This window comes from Lampetra fluviatilis, chromosome 40 (genome assembly GCF_964198595.1).
Source record: "Lampetra fluviatilis chromosome 40, kcLamFluv1.1, whole genome shotgun sequence".
NCBI classification, from domain to species: domain Eukaryota; kingdom Metazoa; phylum Chordata; class Hyperoartia; order Petromyzontiformes; family Petromyzontidae; genus Lampetra; species Lampetra fluviatilis.
In genome coordinates, this window is record NC_136314.1 from 5,338,601 (window position 1) to 5,359,298 (window position 20,698).

A 20,698-nucleotide genomic window follows, 5' to 3' on the forward strand; every position below is an offset into this window, starting at 1 on the left:
GATGGGGTGATGGTGATGGGGTGATGGTGATGGGGTGATGGTGATGGGGTGATGGTGTGATGGTGTGATGATGGTGTGATGATGGTGGTGTGATGGTGATGGTGTGGTGTGATGGTGTGATGGCGTGATGGTGATGTGAGTGATGGTGTGAGTGATGGTGATGGTGTGGTGGTGTGAGTGATGGTGATGGTGTGATAGTGTGATGGTGTGTGTGATGGACCTGATGACATCGTTCACCATAACTCACCATCACTCACCTTCACTCACCTTCACTCACCATCACTCACCATCGCTCACTGTCACCTGCCACCACTCACACATTGGAACAAATACGTACCATTACACACCACCACAAAGACAAAGATCCCCCGTGTAGCCTTATAACAAACTATTGAGGCAAGTGCTGTTAGCGAGAACGAGAAGCACCTGTGAAGGGCTGGCACGGCATACCGGGGTGGGGGGGGGCAGCACCACGCCATTCAAAAACAAGCCCTGACCCGTGGCCGAGTGGCCGTGACTGCTGACCGAGCGTCGTGAATTCTGACTTCTGACCGAGTGGCCGTGTTCGCGTGGTGCGAGCAGAGGCGATGGCGATGCCCGAGGCCCCCGGAGAGAAGCTGCGGTCCCCGGCGAGGGGCTCCCCGGCGAGGGGCTCCGCCGTGGCGGCGGCGTCGTCGCCGTCGTGGCCCCCCGCGGAGGCCGTGGAGTGCCGCGTGTGCGGGGACCGCGCCTCGGGCTTCCACTACGGCCTCCACGCGTGCGAGGGATGCAAGGTACAGAGGGGCGAGAATCGGCACGTGGCCTGCGAGACGACGGGAGTGGGTGGGTGGGCACTGATCGCTGTTGCTGCTGCTGCCACTGCTGCCACTGCCGCTGATGTTACTACTGCTGCTGCTGCCACTGCTGCCGCTGCTGTTACTGCTGCTGCTGCCGCTGCTGCCACTGCTGACACTGCCGCCGCTGTTGCTGCTGCTGCCACTGCTGCCACTGCCGCTGCTGTTACTGCTGCTGCTGCTGCCACTGCTGCTGCTGCCACTGCTGCCACCGCTGCTGCCGCTGCCGCGTGGTGATGGCAGCCGCGTCGTTGGTGCCGTTTTCCCGAAGCGTTGCCCTATTCGCCAGGGCTTCTTCCGCCGCACGCTGCGCCTGGCGCTGGTGTACCCGCGGTGCACGCGCGCCTGCACCGTGCACAAGAACAGCCGCAACAACTGCCAGCACTGCCGCTACCAGAAGTGCCTGCGGCTCGGCATGTCACGCGACGGTGGGTGGCACGCACTCACTCGTGTCTGTGTGTGGTGTGTGTTGTAGTGTGTGTGTGTGTTCGTGTGTGTGTAGTGTGTGTTCGTGTGGGGATAATCCTGCTGAGGCTGCGGTGCCTCAAATATTGGAAGAGGTCATCCCCTGTGAGTGGCTGGCTGAGGTGCCATCTGTTGAGGAAGTACTGAAGGCGATCCGGAGTCTGAGACCAGAAAAGGCACTGGGCAGAGATGATCTCCCAAGCGAAATGCTGAGGGAGGGTGGCGTTTGTGCACAGACTGCCCTATATGACATCATGACAACAGTTTGGACCGCTGGACGGGTTCCGCAGGATTGGAAGGATGCCCTGGTGGTCCCCCTCTTTAAGAAGGGGGACCGCACAGGCCGTAACAACTACAGGGGCATCTCACTCCTCAGTGTGCCAGGAAAGGTCCTGGCAAGGATTATTCAACATCGCCTTGCTAGGCACGCTGAGCAGAGGCTTGCGGAGCCCCAATGCGGTTTCAGGAAAGGGCGGTCCTGCACAGATGCCATATTTTCTGTCCGTCTGCTACAGCAGAGGTGTAGGGAATTTCAACAAGACCTACAGATCTGCTTTATTGACCTGGTCAAGGCCTATGATACCATCAATAGGCCTGGGCTCTGGGTTGTTCTTCGTGCTTTCGGAGTCCCTGACCCTCTGCTCACGATCATTAAGGACCTTCATGATGGTGAGCGGTCCCAGGTTAAACTACGTGGCCGGGAGTCGGAGCCTTTCCCTGTACACCTTGGGGTGCGACAAGGATGTCCTCTTGCTCCCACATTATTTAACATCTATTTAAACCACTAATTCGTGAAGCCTTCAATAGCTGTACCGGGGGAATTTCCATTTGTTACAGATATAATGGGAGGCTGATCGATGCCCGGGTGCATCAAGGGATGGCTCCCTATTGGTCAACCACGTTATGTATGCCGATGATTTGGTAATAGCTGCTCATTCAGAGGAGGAGTTGGAGACGCTGCTGCTAAGACTGGAGCGTGCCATTAAGAGGTGGGGCCTTACCATCAGCCCCACCAAAACTAAGCACCTGCCTGGGTATTTTGTACCATCGGACACTCCACCCCCACAACTCCCAATCAATGATGGGACAGTAGTGGAGAGAGTGGAGAGTTTCCCATACCTGGGAAGTGTGCTTATGACCGGCTCTAGTTTAACAGCAGAGGTCTCACTCCGAATCAGTCGAGCGGCAATATCTTTTCATCGGTTGCATAACGCTGTGTGGAAGCTACCTGGTCTGTAGCTCCATACGAAGCTTCAGGTCGCTATGCTTGTGAAACGTGGACCCCCCTAATGGAGCATCTTCGCCGGTTAGAAACATTTAGGCTGGCCTGCCTACGATCCATCCTGGGTTTAACCAGGCTGGATTGTGTGAGGTGCTCACAAATCCTTGAAAGATCTGGGCAAAGTCCCATCGGTGAGCTCCTCCGGCAGGCAAGGCTGCGTTGGCTGGGTCATGTAGCCCGCATGCCCAGCCACTGCATGCCTAAACAGCTTTTGTTCGGCCGGATCGAGGGGGCAAAATGGGCGCGGCACGGGCTAGAGATGAGATGGAGTGATGTGGTACAGGAGGACGTGGAGCTGAGTGGACTTGCCGATGACTGGTACCAGCGTTGTCAAGATCGGCCTCTGTGGAGGAGGCTCGTGAAGGACGCTACTGGGCAGTTGGAGGCAGTCGCCCTCCAACAACAATTGAGGGCGGAAGAGCGACGCTCACAACAACGAGTGGAGCGCCGGGTGGCTGAAGCACAGCAAGTTGGCACAGTAGGGGGCACAGGTGGTGCATCAGCCAGTCATCTCGGTCATCTCAGTCAATCGACCCGTGGCACCTGGGTCTGCCTCGTGACCTCCTGCCAGCGGGCGTTCGACACTTCACGTGGCCTCAAGGTGCACATGGCCTGGCACAAGCGTCGTGGTTACGTCACCGCCACTTAGTGGCGAATGGCGGTTGTTGTTGTGTAGTGTGTGTGTAGCGTGTGTTCGTGTGTGCGTGCGTGCGTGTGTGGGGAGCGGTGGTGTAGTGGTTAGCATGCCGCGTTATGAACTCGCCGACCCGAGTTCGATTCCCCGCTCACGGCCAACACTGGTGACTGTTATTTGAATCGGTCCCGGACCTCCCCTAGGTCGACTCAGACTCAAATAAGAACCTGGTGTTCGGTGTGTAAACATCACCAATGGGGAGACGGGCGTGGTGCTGGCCACCCACCCCCTCGTGTGCCGCGCCGGCCTTTATAGGTGCTCGCTAACAGCACTTGCCCCCACAGTCTGTTAAAGTGTGCACGTGGCCGCGTGTCCGCAGGGCCGCGTTGCGTCCGCGTGTGTGCGCGTGCCACTGCGAGTTCCAGATTATCCGGACCGTGAGGAATGTCGCCGCTGCCCGCACGTGCCGGCTGACATTAGAACCTCCCCCTCGCAAGCTCCACTCTGTGGCGAGCGTAGACACGCGGTTCGATTCCGGTGGGCCGCCCTGGTTATTCCTGCTGGGGTATCAACCGGTAAATACCGTGACGCGCAATCCACCTTGCTCACAGTGGACGTCAAAGCTCCCGGTGACGCCATCTGAAGCGAGTAGTGAGCCCGGCTGCGTCGGTGAGCACCGGGTTTGGCAGAATCACTCGATTGAGGTTCCACACACAGCAGCGCACCCCCCTTCCTCACCACGAGAACCCGGCCAGGACCCTCCTGGAACAGAGTCACGAGACTTGGTGAGGCTTTCCTGCGTAAACAGGCGTGATGTATTAACAATAATAACATGACGGGGTGGCGCCGCTGTCGGGCGCTGCGGTGGAGTGGCCGTGGTTGGTGATGCCCGGGGCTAACGCCGTGTGCCCCCACAGCGATTCGGTTTGGCCGCATGCCGCCCAGCGAGCGAGACCGCATCCTGGCCGAGACGGCGCCGGAGGCGAGCGGCGGCTCTGGCGGCGGCAGCGGCGTCGAGAGCGGCGGCGGCTCTGACGGCGGCGAGCAGAGCTCCCCGTTGCCGGCCGAGGACGGGGAGGAGGCACTGGCGGCGCTGGCGGCCCACGTGCAGGCCGCCTACCGCCGCACGTTCCCGCTCACCAAGGCCAAGGTGGAGGACATCCTCCGGGACCTGGAGTCGGTGAGAGGCGGGGAGACGCGGGGAGACGCGTGGAGACGCGGGGAGAGACGCGGGGAGACACGGGGGGAGACACACGGAGAGACGCGGGGAGAGACGCGGGGAGACACGGGGGGAGACACGGGGAGAGACACGGAGAGACGCGGGGAGAGACGCGGGGAGAGGAATGGTGGCGGGCGCCATGCTCGGCGCGCGATGAGGGGCGTTTGCCCAGCCACGCGCGCGGTCGCTCGTTCGTCGATGGGAGTTGGCTGCACGTCCCAGCATATAGGACTGCAGAGCTTGGGAAATTTGTTCGGTCGATTGCGGACAGCCGTCGCGTGCGTGCCAGGGGGGGGGGGGGTGGGGGGGGGCGAGGGAGGGCTGACGCGGAGTCGAACCCCGCCCGGGATGCGAACTCCGCAGCGTTGCGAGCCGCTCGCTTGAGCGCCTGCTCCCCGAGTCGGTGTCTTGATTTTGTCGTCGTGGCCTCGTGCAGCGATTCGTGGCCAGTGCCGTCGCCCCCCCCCCACTTGGAGTGCCGGGGAGGGGATGTTGCATATGCTGCTGCCGCTGTTGTATTTGTCGCAATTGTCGGGAAGGAAGAAACCTCGCAACTCCCTCGCACGCTCAGTTGGGCACAGCGAGAACTCGCGCAGTGTGACAACTTCTAGTCACGGAATGGGGCAGCGCCACTTCACTGCTTTGTTCTCGATAAGATCGGTCGAGTTCTCTCGCAGCTTACTGCGCATTACCACAACACCCAGCCACCCCCCACCCTCCCCACCCTCCCCACCCAAACCCAGCCACCCAGACCCAGCCCCCCCCACCCTCCCCACCCAAACCCCCCCACCCAGACCCAGCCCCCCCCTAGACCCAGCCACCCAGACCCAGCCCCCCCCCCACCCAGACCCCACCCAGACCCAGCCCCCCCCCCCCCACTCAGACCTAGACCCCCCCCCCCACCCAGACCCAGCCCCCCACCCAGACCCAGCTCCCCCCCAGACCCAGACCCCCCCCCCCCCAGACCCCCCCCCCCACCCAGACCCAGACCCCCCCCACCCAGACCCAGACCCCCCCCACCCAGACCCAGACCCCCCCCACCCAGACCCAGCCCCCCCCAGACCCAGCAGTGTCAGCTGGGTATGCAGTTCAGGACAGGGCCGGCAGGACCCGTTCTGCGTGGTCGTGGCTCGGCACGCTCACAATGTGGTCCAACAGGAGCAGCGGGAGTGGTGTGTGTAGTGTTCACGTGTGTGTGGTGTGTATGTGTAGTGTATGTGTAGTGTGTGTGGTGTGTGTGTGGAGTGTGTGTGTAGTGTCTGTGTGTGTGTGTGGTGTGTATGTGTAGTGTATGTGTAGTGTGTATGTGTGCGTGGAGTGTGTGTGTGGAGTGTGTGTGTAGTGTCTGTGTGTGTGTGGTGTGTATGTGTAGTGTGTATGTGTGTGTGGTGTGTGTGTGGAGTGTGTGTGTAGTGTCTATGTGTGCGTGGTGTGTATGTGTAGTGTATGTGTAGTGTGTATGTGTGCGTGGAGTGTGTGTGTGGTGTGTGTGTGGAGTGTATGTGTAGTGTGTATGTGTAGTGTGTATGTGTGTGTGGTGTGTGTGTGTGGAGTGTGTGTGTAGTGTCTATGTGTGCGTGGTGTGTATGTGTAGTGTATGTGTAGTGTGTATGTGTGCGTGGAGTGTGTGTGTGGTGTGTGTGTGGAGTGTGTGTGTAGTGTCTGTGTGTGTGTGTGGTGTGTATGTGTAGTGTATGTGTAGTGTGTATGTGTGCGTGGAGTGTGTGTGTGGAGTGTGTGTGGAGTGTGTGTGTAGTGTCTGTGTGTGTGTGTGGTGTGTATGTGTAGTGTATGTGTAGTGTGTATGTGTGCGTGGAGTGTGTGTGTGGAGTGTGTGTGGAGTGTGTGTGTAGTGTCTGTGTGTGTGTGGTGTGTATGTGTAGTGTATGTGTAGTGTGTATGTGTGCGTGGAGTGTGTGTGTGGTGTGTGTGTGGAGTGTGTGTGTAGTGTCTGTGTGTGTGTGTGGTGTGTATGTGTAGTGTATGTGTGGTGTGTATGTGTGCGTGGAGTGTGTGTGTGGAGTGTGTGTGGAGTGTGTGTGTAGTGTCTGTGTGTGTGTGTGGTGTGTATGTGTAGTGTATGTGTAGTGTGTATGTGTGCGTGGAGTGTGTGTGTGGAGTGTGTGTGTGTGTGGAGTGTGGTGTGTATTGTCTGTGTGTGGAGTGTGTGTGTGTATTGTCTGTGTGTGGGGTGTGTGTATTGTCTGTGTGTGGGGTGTGTGTAGTGTGTGTGTGGTGTGTGTAGTGTGTGTGTGTGGTGTGTGTAGTGTGTGTGTGGTGTGTGTAGTGTGTGTGTAGTGTCTGTGTGTGGTGTGTGTAGTGTGTGTGTAGTGTGTGTGTGGTGTGTGTGTGGTGTGTGTGTAGTGTCTGTGTGGTGTGTGTGTGTGTGTGGTGTGTGTGTAGTGTCTGTGTGTGGTGTGTGTGTAGTGTCTGTGTGTGGTGTGTGTGTAGTGTCTGTGTGGTGTGTGGTGTGTGTGTGTGGTGTGTGGTGTGTGTAGTGTGTCTGGGTGTGTCTATTTACCATAATGTAGAAGCATCAATTCGACTTACCTTTTGTCTCAAGTGCTGAAGAAATAATATAGACACCAAATGCACTTTGTTGCTGCGTATAATTATTTATTATATTCACTTTCAATAAAAGAAACGTCAAACTTAAAGCGAATTTGCGAAAAAAAATATTTCCGCTCGACCTGCGTGAGTGTAAAAATCCACCCGCTCATGAATATTAATGAGGGGGGGGGGCATGTGGAGTGACGTCACGCGCGTTACACACAAACATACATTCTTGGCTCATTGTAGTAGTAACGAGCCTTTTGCCCGACCAAGGCCGGGTGTAGATTGCAGTAAATTTCAAATATGCAATAGAAAAATTGTTCAGCTCATGATTATTAATGATGGGGGGTTGCTCCATGTGGAGTGACGTCACCCGCTAATGGTTATTGTGAAGGGGTGCGGGATGTGGAGTGACGTCACCCCCTCATGGTTATTGGGGAGGGGTGCGGCATGTGGAGTGCGCGACCTTCTTGTGCGTTAGTGTTAAAATCCACACCACTCATGAATATTAATGAAGGGGGGGGTGGGCCTCGTGTGGAGTGACGTCACGCGGGGGGGTGGGCTTCGTGTGGAGTGACGTCACGCGGGGGGGGTGGGCCTTGTGTGGAGTGACGTCACGCGCGTGACGGACAGACATCTCTGGGTGACGGCGGCAGGCAGGCAGGGGGTGTGTGCATGTCGGGCACCGCGCCTGCCGCTCACTGTCGCTGTGCACGGGGCTGGTGGCGCGTGCGAACCAGGTGCACATCGTTCGGGACATGCGCTCCCTCGAGGAGTTCGGCAGAAGCATCGGGCTGACTCAGCTGGTGGCGCCGAGCGAGCGCGACCCCTCCATGGAGGCGATGCTCCGGGAACAGCTGCAGGCGGCGCCCGGACAGGAGCCGGGCGCTGCGGCGGCGGCGGCGGTGCCAGGCGCGGTGCAGCTGGTCCACTTCTTCAACCGGTTCCAGTACCGCATCGCCGACGTGGTGCGCCAGGTCACCGAGTTCGCCAAAGCCATCCCGGGGTTCGGCGCCATCGACATCAACGACCAGGTGAGGGACCGGGGTGGGGGGCAGTGCCCGATTCAGCGAGTGCGCGGGGCCTGTCGCATAACAGGGGGCCCTAAATATATAAATAAAACACTTAAATATGTAATGCGGGCGTAAGCGACCTTCCGGATGTGACGTCACGGGGAGGCGGAGCCAGGTGACGTGGGTGAAAAGGTTGGGGTCCTTAAGTGGGTAAACAGGAAGGAGAAGGCAGTCGGGGTGTGAATGGAAAAGAGTGGGGCCGCGCGGGCGAACGTGAGGAGGGGGCACCGTTGGCCAGCGGGAGCCAACCCCGGAGAATAGCAGGGAGCTAAAGGGTGGTGAGAAGCTGCGGAGAGTACAGCCAGGAAGGCTGTGTGTTAGAGGCAGCGGTGTGGCTGCAGAGAGTCGCAGGAGCAGGAAGGCTGTGTGTCGGAGGCAGCGGTGTGGCTGCAGAGAGTCGCAGGAGCGACGAAGAGAGAGAGAGAGAGACAGCACGAGGCTGTCAGCGCTGCGGAGTAAGCAAGAGGGAGAAGAGCAGCAGCGATTACAGCCAGGGGGGGCTGAGAGTGAGTAACAGCAGCGGAGCTGCTGTGGGGGCTACAGGAGCGACAGAGGCCAACAGAGGGGCTGCTGGTGGAGAAGAGAGAGACATCGGAGTCAGCACGGTGGGGACTGAGCAAAGAGGAGACAGCCGTGTGGGTAATACAGTACGGACCAAATAAAGGACACTGAGCCAGAGATCGTGGTCAAGTCTTTTATTACAAATATTAAAACACATACTTTTTAACTTGCATAGTTAAGTAATTGTATTCTTACATTCGCTATACAGCAAGATAATACGACAAATCGATAACCTTAAACATCCAGTCGTTCATAAAAGTTGAAGGCAGTATAGTACTATAGGAATCGAACAAGTGCAGAATCACTGAACCGCCTGGCCGCCTTTGGGGCCGTCCATAAATGACGTCACGCACCTGGGGGGGGTCAGACATTTGTGACGATGTGTGACGGGGGGGGGGGGGGGTTGAGAAATGTGACGTCACATCAAAATGCGCAACTTCAAATTAATATAGACAACACGTTCTACTTAATTAAATAGACTTTTTAAATCCTTTATATTAATTTCACTTGCTTGCTTGCTTGTGCGCTTACGACCGTGCAAATCTTTCGGTCGTTTTTTAACCCACTTCCCGTGATCCAATCGAGCTGACATTTTGCACACAGACTCGTTGTGCGTGACAATTTATTTTCGTGAAAAAATTTTTCCTAAATTTTCCACTTTTTAGGGGAAATTTTTTTCATATTTAATTTAAAATACCAATGTGATAAAAATGAAACTCTTGCTCAAGAAAAACAGAAATGAATAATAAAATGAAACCGATACCACGCATATAAAGGATTTATAGTGAAAAACTTTGTTTTTACGGGTTAATTTTTTAATAAATGTTTTCTCCTACAACATCAGTGCAGCGCCACATTAAATACGCACTACAACGGCAATAGTTTAAAGCGATTTTAAGCATGTTTTATATTTTTTTTGGGGGGGGGGGGGGTGGCAGAGCTTTGTGACGTCACATTTGAGGAGGGGGTCTGACTTTTTGTGACGCCGTGTGACGATGGGGGTGGGGGGGGCTCAAATCGTCCAAAATCGCATGACGTCATTTATGGACGGCCCCTTTGTCTTCTTCGTGACGATGTTTACACATCGCACCAGGTACTCATTTGAGGCTGAGTCGACCTAGGAGAGGCCCAGGACCTGTTCAGATAACCGTCACTGGTGATGTTGGCCATGAGCGGGAATCGAACTCGGGTCACCAGGTTCGTAGCGCAGCGTAGCGCTAACCACTACACCCACCGCTCCCCTGTACTCTCGGACACATTCTCACCTACACGCAGCCGTATGACACACTCCGACTCTACCCCCTTGCCCGTGGGGGGGTGCCGTGGGCACAAAGTTGCGTGCAATGCCACACCCGGACACGACGCACCGTGCCAGGCTAGGTGCCCTTTGAGGCCACGTGAAGTGTCAAGTCAGCTCGGTGACAGGAAGTTGCCATGGCTTCTCGGCCGTCTTGTTGACCAGTGTGGTTCCCGGTTGGTTGTGCCTTCTTGTGGTGGTTGCTGTAATTGGTTGTTTATCCTTTCATCTGGCAACAAAACTGACACCTTTTTTTACAAGGAGTCATGTTTGTGTAATGTAGTAACTCGGCGGGAGACGACTTCACGGGTAACACACTCTTTATTTTATCAAACTTGGTTACAGGTGGCTAACACCTACTTTATATCTCGGGTGACAAACACCCACTTAGCTGCTTGGCGACTAACGCCCACTGAGCTACTCGGATGACCAACATCCACTTAGTACTCGGGTGACAAACACCCACTTAGCTACTTGGCGACTAACGCCCACTGAGCTACTCGGATGACCAACATCCACTTAGCTACTCGGCGACTAACGCCACTGGGCTACTCGGATGACCAACATCCACTTAGTACTCGGGTGACAACCACCCACTTAGCTACTTGGCGACTAACGCCCACTGAGCTACTCGGATGACCAACATCCACTTAGCTACTCGGCGACTAACGCCACTGAGCTACTCGGATGACCAACATCCACTTAGCTACTCGGCGACTAACGCCACTGAGCTACTCGGATGACCAACATCCACTTAGCTACTCGGCGACTAACGCCACTGAGCTACTCGGATGACCAACATCCACTTAGCTACTCGGCGACTAAGTCTTCAGCTCCGTCTTCGGGTCTTCAACTGGGTAACTCTCCCCGAGTGCTCTCGCGCGTCCCCCTTTATACCCCACCTGCGGACGTCGCTGCGAGCACCCACTTATTCGACCAATCGCCGGGCGCTGGCTACGATCCTCTTTTCCCACATCTCATCGTGCCTCACCACTCACTCCGCGCCGCCCCGTCATCTGTCACTCCCGGCGCGCGCGTCCACACCACGCCCACAACGCGTGCCCAACCCCGCACCCCGCGCCGCCCCGTGATCCATCACTGTCACAGTCGGCGCACGTCAATACCACCACTACATCACCCCCTACCACATAGCTCGCAGCCGCCCCGGCTGCTATAAAAATATACAAACCCCCCCTGTGTGCCCCGTAACACAACACAACAACAAGAACAACAACTAAGCTAACAACACAACACGACGCGAACACTACCATCCGCAACCCTCAACCAATGCCACCGCGACAACAGAACAATATATACAAACCGGCGAGTGACAATAGCAATGTGTATGCAAAAAAACAAATGGAAATTTTTTTTTCTTTCGACTCGTGCAGTGTCCCCTTTTCTTCCGAGCGTCCCTACAACGGGACATAACCCCGGCAGAGGGGAACACCGGGCGAGCTCGGTGTAGAGCAAAAAAACCGTCTTCATGAAAATTGTTGAGACCTAGCCCGAGTCCGCCTTGCCGGTCCGTCGTACGGCACCAGACGCGGTTGAACGTCCGGTGGTGCCGGCGGTTCAGGAAGACATCGGCCAGGCATCGAGGACTCGTGCGTGCCCCGGGGTTCAGGCTCTCGACGGTCAGCAGCCGTCAAGCCCGAGGCACCGGGTTTTGTTGGGATGACTTGTGGCCCTGGTCGTCGTCCCGACGTGGTCCTGCGGCGCGCTGACGCGGGGCCCGGCACCCGGCTGCGACGTGACCCCGAAGGCCGCAGTTGTAGCAGACGACGGACGTCGTAGGTTTCGGTTGCTCCAGCTTGCGGGGCGAACGTGTGGGCGAACGACCTCCCGTTCTCCACTCCCCCGGACGCGATGCAGCGAAGGCCTGCTCCTGCACCGCAGCTGGCTGAGGTTCGGCGATCGTGGCGGCCAGTGCCGCGTTCCCCGGCCATTTGCAGACGACCCCCGGCTTGCGTTTGAGGACCTCGTACGCGTGAATGCTCGTGGCGATCGCCAGGGAGCAGATCTCCATCTCGTCTGCCACGTTGATGGGGACCCCCAACTCGTGGGCCAACACCAGCAGCTGCTCCGTCACCATGGCGTCCTTCCCCTCCTTATCCATGCGGGGAAAAGCTGCGTCCGCCAAGGCGAGTAGTGCCGTGCGGTAGGCTAGCGTCGTTTCCCCAGCCACCTTCCGCCGATCGTAGAACTGGTGGCGACACGTGGAGGGCGGCCCGAACACCTTCGCCATCAGGTGTAGTGCGGCCTGGAGCGTAGAGCGGGACAACCTTGCAGCAGATGTGAAGGCTGCAAGCGCGTCGTCGTCAAGCATCGCTGGCAACGCACGCAGGGCAGTGGTGTCGGACCACCCCGACATCTCCTGATGAGCGAGGAACCTTCGTTGGAAGGCTCCCCAGTCGCCCCCATCCGCCTTGAACGCCGACAGCGCGGGCAATCTTTGCTGGAGGACCCGATCGTCGTCGACGTCGGAGAGATTTTCCCGCGCTCCGCTGGAGTTGTGTAAAATGTCGGCTCGGTTGTCAGGCGCAAAATGGAGGGCTCCGGCGCGCGCTGATGACGTGGGCTGCGCTGCGCGGAGGTGTCCGGCCACGTGGCGTCCGTCTTTCCCGCCAATCGGTGGCGGCCCCCCAAAAACGGCGGCAACTTCCAGACTTTTGGCGCGAAGCGCCTTTTGGCGGGAATCCTCCAACGTCGCTTCCTCCACGACCCCCGCAGCCGTTTTTCCGCTCGCCGGAACGGAGATGTCGGCCAAGACAGCGGCGGCGGCGAGTAGCAACTCCGCCAACCGGGAGTGCGCGTCCTGGAGGCCGGTGTCGGAGGCAAGCGGAGCGTCGGCCATCACCGCGAAGTGCTGCATCGGCGGCAACTCCTCGTCCTCTACTCCCGAGGTCGGTGTCCCCGGTACGCCGTCGTCATCCCGACCTCGCTCGTGGGTACGGGTAGTCTTCCTTGTGTCCATACTTCTTGAAGACAGGTTTACTTCTGACGCCAGTTGTAATGTAGTAACTCGGCGGGAGACGACTTCACGGGTAACACACTCTTTATTTTATCAAACTTGGTTACAGGTGGCTAACACCTACTTTATATCTCGGGTGACAAACACCCACTTAGCTGCTTGGCGACTAACGCCCACTGAGCTACTCGGATGACCAACATCCACTTAGTACTCGGGTGACAAACACCCACTTAGCTACTTGGCGACTAACGCCCACTGAGCTACTCGGATGACCAACATCCACTTAGCTACTCGGCGACTAACGCCACTGGGCTACTCGGATGACCAACATCCACTTAGTACTCGGGTGACAACCACCCACTTAGCTACTTGGCGACTAACGCCCACTGAGCTACTCGGATGACCAACAACCACTTAGCTACTCGGCGACTAACGCCACTGAGCTACTCGGATGACCAACATCCACTTAGCTACTCGGCGACTAACGCCACTGAGCTACTCGGATGACCAACATCCACTTAGCTACTCGGCGACTAACGCCACTGAGCTACTCGGATGACCAACATCCACTTAGCTACTCGGCGACTAAGTCTTCAGCTCCGTCTTCGGGTCTTCAACTGGGTAACTCTCCCCGAGTGCTCTCGCGCGTCCCCCTTTATACCCCACCTGCGGACGTCGCTGCGAGCACCCACTTATTCGACCAATCGCCGGGCGCTGGCTACGATCCTCTTTTCCCACATCTCATCGTGCCTCACCACTCACTCCGCGCCGCCCCGTCATCTGTCACTCCCGGCGCGCGCGTCCACACCACGCCCACAACGCGTGCCCAACCCCGCACCCCGCGCCGCCCCGTGATCCATCACTGTCACAGTCGGCGCACGTCAATACCACCACTACATCACCCCCTACCACATAGCTCGCAGCCGCCCCGGCTGCTATAAAAATATACAAACCCCCCCTGTGTGCCCCGTAACACAACACAACAACAAGAACAACAACTAAGCTAACAACACAACACGACGCGAACACTACCATCCGCAACCCTCAACCAATGCCACCGCGACAACAGAACAATATATACAAACCGGCGAGTGACAATAGCAATGTGTATGCAAAAAAACAAATGGAAATTTTTTTTTCTTTCGACTCGTGCAGTGTCCCCTTTTCTTCCGAGCGTCCCTACAACGGGACATAACCCCGGCAGAGGGGAACACCGGGCGAGCTCGGTGTAGAGCAAAAAAACCGTCTTCATGAAAATTGTTGAGACCTAGCCCGAGTCCGCCTTGCCGGTCCGTCGTACGGCACCAGACGCGGTTGAACGTCCGGTGGTGCCGGCGGTTCAGGAAGACATCGGCCAGGCATCGAGGACTCGTGCGTGCCCCGGGGTTCAGGCTCTCGACGGTCAGCAGCCGTCAAGCCCGAGGCACCGGGTTTTGTTGGGATGACTTGTGGCCCTGGTCGTCGTCCCGACGTGGTCCTGCGGCGCGCTGACGCGGGGCCCGGCACCCGGCTGCGACGTGACCCCGAAGGCCGCAGTTGTAGCAGACGACGGACGTCGTAGGTTTCGGTTGCTCCAGCTTGCGGGGCGAACGTGTGGGCGAACGACCTCCCGTTCTCCACTCCCCCGGACGCGATGCAGCGAAGGCCTGCTCCTGCACCGCAGCTGGCTGAGGTTCGGCGATCGTGGCGGCCAGTGCCGCGTTCCCCGGCCATTTGCAGACGACCCCCGGCTTGCGTTTGAGGACCTCGTACGCGTGAATGCTCGTGGCGATCGCCAGGGAGCAGATCTCCATCTCGTCTGCCACGTTGATGGGGACCCCCAACTCGTGGGCCAACACCAGCAGCTGCTCCGTCACCATGGCGTCCTTCCCCTCCTTATCCATGCGGGGAAAAGCTGCGTCCGCCAAGGCGAGTAGTGCCGTGCGGTAGGCTAGCGTCGTTTCCCCAGCCACCTTCCGCCGATCGTAGAACTGGTGGCGACACGTGGAGGGCGGCCCGAACACCTTCGCCATCAGGTGTAGTGCGGCCTGGAGCGTAGAGCGGGACGACCTTGCAGCAGATGTGAAGGCTGCAAGCGCGTCGTCGTCAAGCATCGCTGGCAACGCACGCAGGGCAGTGGTGTCGGACCACCCCGACATCTCCTGATGAGCGAGGAACCTTCGTTGGAAGGCTCCCCAGTCGCCCCCATCCGCCTTGAACGCCGACAGCGCGGGCAATCTTTGCTGGAGGACCCGATCGTCGTCGACGTCGGAGAGATTTTCCCGCGCTCCGCTGGAGTTGTGTAAAATGTCGGCTCGGTTGTCAGGCGCAAAATGGAGGGCTCCGGCGCGCGCTGATGACGTGGGCTGCGCTGCGCGGAGGTGTCCGGCCACGTGGCGTCCGTCTTTCCCGCCAATCGGTGGCGGCCCCCCAAAAACGGCGGCAACTTCCAGACTTTTGGCGCGAAGCGCCTTTTGGCGGGAATCCTCCAACGTCGCTTCCTCCACGACCCCCGCAGCCGTTTTTCCGCTCGCCGGAACGGAGATGTCGGCCAAGACAGCGGCGGCGGCGAGTAGCAACTCCGCCAACCGGGAGTGCGCGTCCTGGAGGCCGGTGTCGGAGGCAAGCGGAGCGTCGGCCATCACCGCGAAGTGCTGCATCGGCGGCAACTCCTCGTCCTCTACTCCCGAGGTCGGTGTCCCCGGTACGCCGTCGTCATCCCGACCTCGCTCGTGGGTACGGGTAGTCTTCCTTGTGTCCATACTTCTTGAAGACAGGTTTACTTCTGACGCCAGTTGTAATGTAGTAACTCGGCGGGAGACGACTTCACGGGTAACACACTCTTTATTTTATCAAACTTGGTTACAGGTGGCTAACACCTACTTTATATCTCGGGTGACAAACACCCACTTAGCTGCTTGGCGACTAACGCCCACTGAGCTACTCGGATGACCAACATCCACTTAGTACTCGGGTGACAAACACCCACTTAGCTACTTGGCGACTAACGCCCACTGAGCTACTCGGATGACCAACATCCACTTAGCTACTCGGCGACTAACGCCACTGGGCTACTCGGATGACCAACATCCACTTAGTACTCGGGTGACAACCACCCACTTAGCTACTTGGCGACTAACGCCCACTGAGCTACTCGGATGACCAACATCCACTTAGCTACTCGGCGACTAACGCCACTGAGCTACTCGGATGACCAACATCCACTTAGCTACTCGGCGACTAACGCCACTGAGCTACTCGGATGACCAACATCCACTTAGCTACTCGGCGACTAACGCCACTGAGCTACTCGGATGACCAACATCCACTTAGCTACTCGGCGACTAAGTCTTCAGCTCCGTCTTCGGGTCTTCAACTGGGTAACTCTCCCCGAGTGCTCTCGCGCGTCCCCCTTTATACCCCACCTGCGGACGTCGCTGCGAGCACCCACTTATTCGACCAATCGCCGGGCGCTGGCTACGATCCTCTTTTCCCACATCTCATCGTGCCTCACCACTCACTCCGCGCCGCCCCGTCATCTGTCACTCCCGGCGCGCGCGTCCACACCACGCCCACAACGCGTGCCCAACCCCGCACCCCGCGCCGCCCCGTGATCCATCACTGTCACAGTCGGCGCACGTCAATACCACCACTACATTTGCATAGACCACAATACCTGCGGTCAGAATGCAAACAAAAAACACAACTCTGATAATGTATGCAGTTTTGTTGCCAGATAAAAGGGTAAAAAAACAATTATCATATTTTGCTACTGGCAAAGAAGGTTCCAATGGTGTAAATGCTTACCCCGAGCTCTCATACTCTGATGGTGCATTGTCTTTGAGTTGTGCACCTTTTGGTGTCATCTGGTCCAACACCATGTGAGACGAGGCTCTAAGGAAAGCTGTCTCGAGTGTGGACCAATTAACTTCAAGGACAGTGCATACATTATCAGAGTTGTGTTTTTTGTTTGCATTCTGACCGTAGGTATTGTGGTCAATGCAAACATGACTCCTTGTAAAAAAAGGTGTCAGATTTGTTGCCAAATAAAAGGGTTAAAAAAAACCAATTATCAGATTTTGCTACCGGCAAAGGAGGTTCCAATGGTGTGGTTGCTGTAGTTCGGTGGTTGCCGTCGACGTCGCCGCAGGTGACACTGCTCAAGTACAGCGTGTACGAGGCCATGTTCACCATGATGGCGGGACACGTGCGCGAGGACGGCATGCTGCTGGCGGGCGGCGGCGTCTACATCTCGCGACCCTTCTACGACGCCATGATCAGCAACTTCCACAGCAGCGACTCCAAGTTCGAGTTCTCGCAGCGCTTCAACGCGCTGGGCCTGCTGGACGACGACATCGCCGTCTTCCTCGCCGCCATCGTCCTCTGCGACGGTGGGCGCCGCGACGCCTCTTCGCGTGGAGCGGGGGCCAGTAGCGGTGGAGGTTGTTTTAACTGGTCCTAGTCCCTCCCCTAGGTCAACTCGGCCTTGACCAAGTACCTGGTAGGGTGTGTAAAAATATCAGCACTGGGGAGACAAAGGCGGCCGGGCGTGGTGCTGGCCACCCACCCCCTCGTGTGCCGTGCCGGCCTTCATAGGTGCTACTCGCTAATGGCACTTGCCCAAACAGTCTGTGAAGGCTATACGGGGGGGGGGGGTCATCTTTGTCTGTGGTGCCGTGTGCCAATGTGTCACTGTCAGATGTGTCACTGTGTTGTGTATGTGTGAATGTGTCACTGTGTGAATGTATCACTGTGTCTGTGTCACTGTGTTTTGTGTGGCTGTGTGAATGCGTCACTGTGTGAATGCGTCACTGTGTTGTCTGTGTGAATGTGTCACTGTGTGCCTGTGTGAATGTGTCAGTGTGTGTCACTGTGAATGTGCCACTGTGTCTGTGTCACTGTCTGTGTGAATGCGTCACTGTGTCACTGTGAATGTGTCACTGTCTGTGAATGCGTCACTGTGAATGCGTCACTGTGTCTGTGTGAATGCGTCACTGTGTGAATGTGTCACTGTGTGTCACTGTGAATGTGCCACTGTGTCTGTCACTGTGTCTGTGTGAATGCGTCACTGTGAATGCGTCACTGTGAATGTGTCACTGTCTGTGTGAATGTGTCACTGTGAATGTGTCAGTGTCTGTGTGAATGTGTCACTATGAATGTGTCACTGTCTATGTGAATGCGTCACTGAATGTGTCACTTTGTCTGTGTGAATGCGTCACTGTGAATGTGTCACTGTGTCTGTGTGAATGCGTCACTGTGTCTGTGTGAATGCGTCACTGTGAATGCATCACTGTGTCTGTGTGAATGTGTCACTGAATGCGTCACTGTGTCTGTCACTGTCTGTGTGAATGCGTCACTGTGTGTCACTGTGTCTGTGTCACTGTGTCTGTGTGAATGCGTCACTGTGTCTCTGTCACTGTGTCTGTGTGAATGCGTCACTGTGAATGTGTCACTGTCTGTGTGAATGCGTCACTGTGTCTGTGTGAATGCGTCACTGTGAATGCATCACTGTGTCTGTGTGAATGTGTCACTGAATGCGTCACTGTGTCTGTCACTGTCTGTGTGAATGCGTCACTGTGTGTCACTGTGAATGTGTCACTGTGTCTGTGTCACTGTCTGTGTGAATGCGTCACTGTGAATGTGTCACTGTGTCTGTGTGAATGCGTCACTGTGTGTCACTGTGAATGTGTCACTGTGTCTGTGTCACTGTCTGTGTGAATGCGTCACTGTGAATGTGTCACTGCGTCTGTGTGAATGCGTCACTGTGTCTGTGTCACTGTCTGTGTGAATGCGTCTGTGTGAATGCGTCACTGTGAATGTGTCACTGTGTCTGTGTCACTGTCTGTGTGAATGCGTCACTGTGAATGTGTCACTGTGTCTGTGTCACTGTCTGTGTGAATGCGTCACTGTGAATGTGTCACTGTGTCTGTGTCACTGTCTGTGTGAATGCGTCACTGTGAATGTGTCACTGTGTCTGTGTGAATGCGTCACTGTGTCACTGTGAATGTGTCACTGTGTCTGTGTCACTGTCTGTGAATGCGTCACTGTGAATGTGTCACTGCGTCTGTGTGAATGCGTCACTGTGTCTGTGTCACTGTCTGTGTGAATGCGTCACTGTGAATGTGTCACTGCGTCTGTGTGAATGCGTCACTGTGTCTGTGTCACTGTCTGTGTGAATGCGTCTGTGTGAATGCGTCACTGTGAATGTGTCACTGTGTCTGTGTCACTGTCTGTGTGAATGCGTCACTGTGAATGTGTCACTGTGTCACTGTCTGTGTGAATGCGTCACTGTGAATGTGTCACTGTGTCTGTGTCACTGTCTGTGTGAATGCGTCACTGTGAATGTGTCACTGCGTCTGTGTGAATGCGTCACTGTGTGCAGACCGTCCGGGCCTGGTGAACGTGGCGGCCGTGGAGAGGCTCCAGATGCGCATGCTGCAGGCGCTGGCGCTGCAGTTGCGCCGAGCGCACCCGCACTGCCCCTTCCTCTTCCCCAAGCTGCTGCAGAAGCTGGCCGACTTGCGCGAGCTCGTCACGGAGCACGTGGACTTCGTGGAGACCTACCGGCGCACGCAGGCGGGCGCCAAGCTGCACCCGCTGCTGCTCGAGATCCTCACCGACATGTACTGAGATAGTCGCCGATATTCAGACTTGTACCGAGATAGTCGCCAACTTGTACCGAGATACTCGCCGATACTCGCCGACTTGAAATGTATTCTTGTTGATGCGCACGGACATTGAAATGTATTGGAATACCCATCGACATGGTACCGAGATGGTCCTCGTGGATACGTCGTGGAGGGCAGGGTGGGGGCGGTAGTGGCACTCGGCACGACGGGGCAAGGTGGTCCTCGGTTCGATTCCCGACTCGGGGGCACTGCTGTTTGTATGATCTCCCCCTGGTCTGCACGGGGGGGGGGGGGGGGGGGTTCTCCGTGTTGTCGGGTTTGCTCTCATAGCTAACAACAAAAACGTGGAACTTGGTATTGGACCAAACATCCCAATGGTGAAAAATTACCTGCCAATTGAGATTGCGCGCTCCTGCAAACACTTGGCAGGACGCTGCTGAAAGAGCGTCGAGACTCGGCAAGGCTCTCCTGAGTAAGCGAGCGTAAGTCAACAAAGTCCGACACGATGGGAACCGAGCGTGCGCAACCGACATGCGTGTGTTAACACACGCGCGCGTGTTAACACACGCGCGTGTGTGCGCAAGCTCGGTGTCGGACTTGGTTGACTTACGCTCCTTACTCAGGAGAGCCTTGCTGAGTCTCGACGCACGTGTGCAGAGCACCGACGGCTCGTGGCCACGACCAGACACAGACACGACACGCGGCCGCCCTGTGCCCCAGCGGCACCTACTGCTGGTGGACAGAGGCCTTTGTCTCTCCGGGTTGCCGGTGGGCACCAGGTCGTAGCCACCTACTGTAGTCGGAGTGGTACTGAATGTGGTGTGCCGGGTGACGCGTGGCAAAAGAGGCGACTGGCAGACGTTCCACCACGACCGCCGCTTGGTCTGTGCCGGCGCGCGAGTTGAGGATTTGACGGCGTTGGCAGTAATCCCTTTGGCTCCGCTCCATGACGTTTTCACATCCTCTCGACATTTCATTCTTTGCGTCTTCCTCTTCCTGATCTGTAGTAGTCGAATTAATAGCACAGCAGCCCTTTGTCAAGTAATCCACTGCTGGATGAAGGCCTCCGATGGAACGAACTTTGCCTACACTGGTCGACGTTGATGCGCCGGCCCGGTGACCGCCACAGGAGCTGCCACGGCCGAGGGTTGAGACGCCGGCAAGCACCCGACCCCACCGCCGCCGATCTCACAAGCCAT

The 20,698-nt window shown here is 56.9% G+C and overlaps 1 protein-coding gene across 1 annotated transcript; it reads left to right on the forward strand.

Annotated features, from left to right (window-relative positions):
* The first annotated feature begins 362 nt into the window (after window positions 1-362).
* On the forward strand, window positions 363-20,629 carry LOC144946164 (peroxisome proliferator-activated receptor delta-like). Its single transcript, XM_078874945.1, has 6 exons — window positions 363-773; window positions 1,123-1,261; window positions 4,132-4,394; window positions 7,727-8,020; window positions 17,021-17,261; window positions 19,253-20,629. The coding sequence occupies exons 1-6, from the start codon at window positions 588-590 to the stop codon at window positions 19,498-19,500; spliced, it is 1,371 nt and encodes a 456-aa protein (XP_078731071.1). The 5' UTR covers window positions 363-587; the 3' UTR covers window positions 19,501-20,629.
* Window positions 20,630-20,698: the final 69 nt, after the last annotated feature.

Bases quoted from the DNA above. Each gene is read 5' to 3' on its own strand.
- LOC144946164 (XM_078874945.1), top strand. From the start codon at position 588: ATGGCGATGCCCGAGGCCCCCGGAGAGAAGCTGCGGTCCCCGGCGAGG. The intron at 8,021-17,020 runs GTGAGGGACCGG...ACGTCGCCGCAG, and splicing joins CCATCGACATCAACGACCAG to GTGACACTGCTCAAGTACAG. The intron at 17,262-19,252 runs GTGGGCGCCGCG...CACTGTGTGCAG, and splicing joins CGCCATCGTCCTCTGCGACG to ACCGTCCGGGCCTGGTGAAC.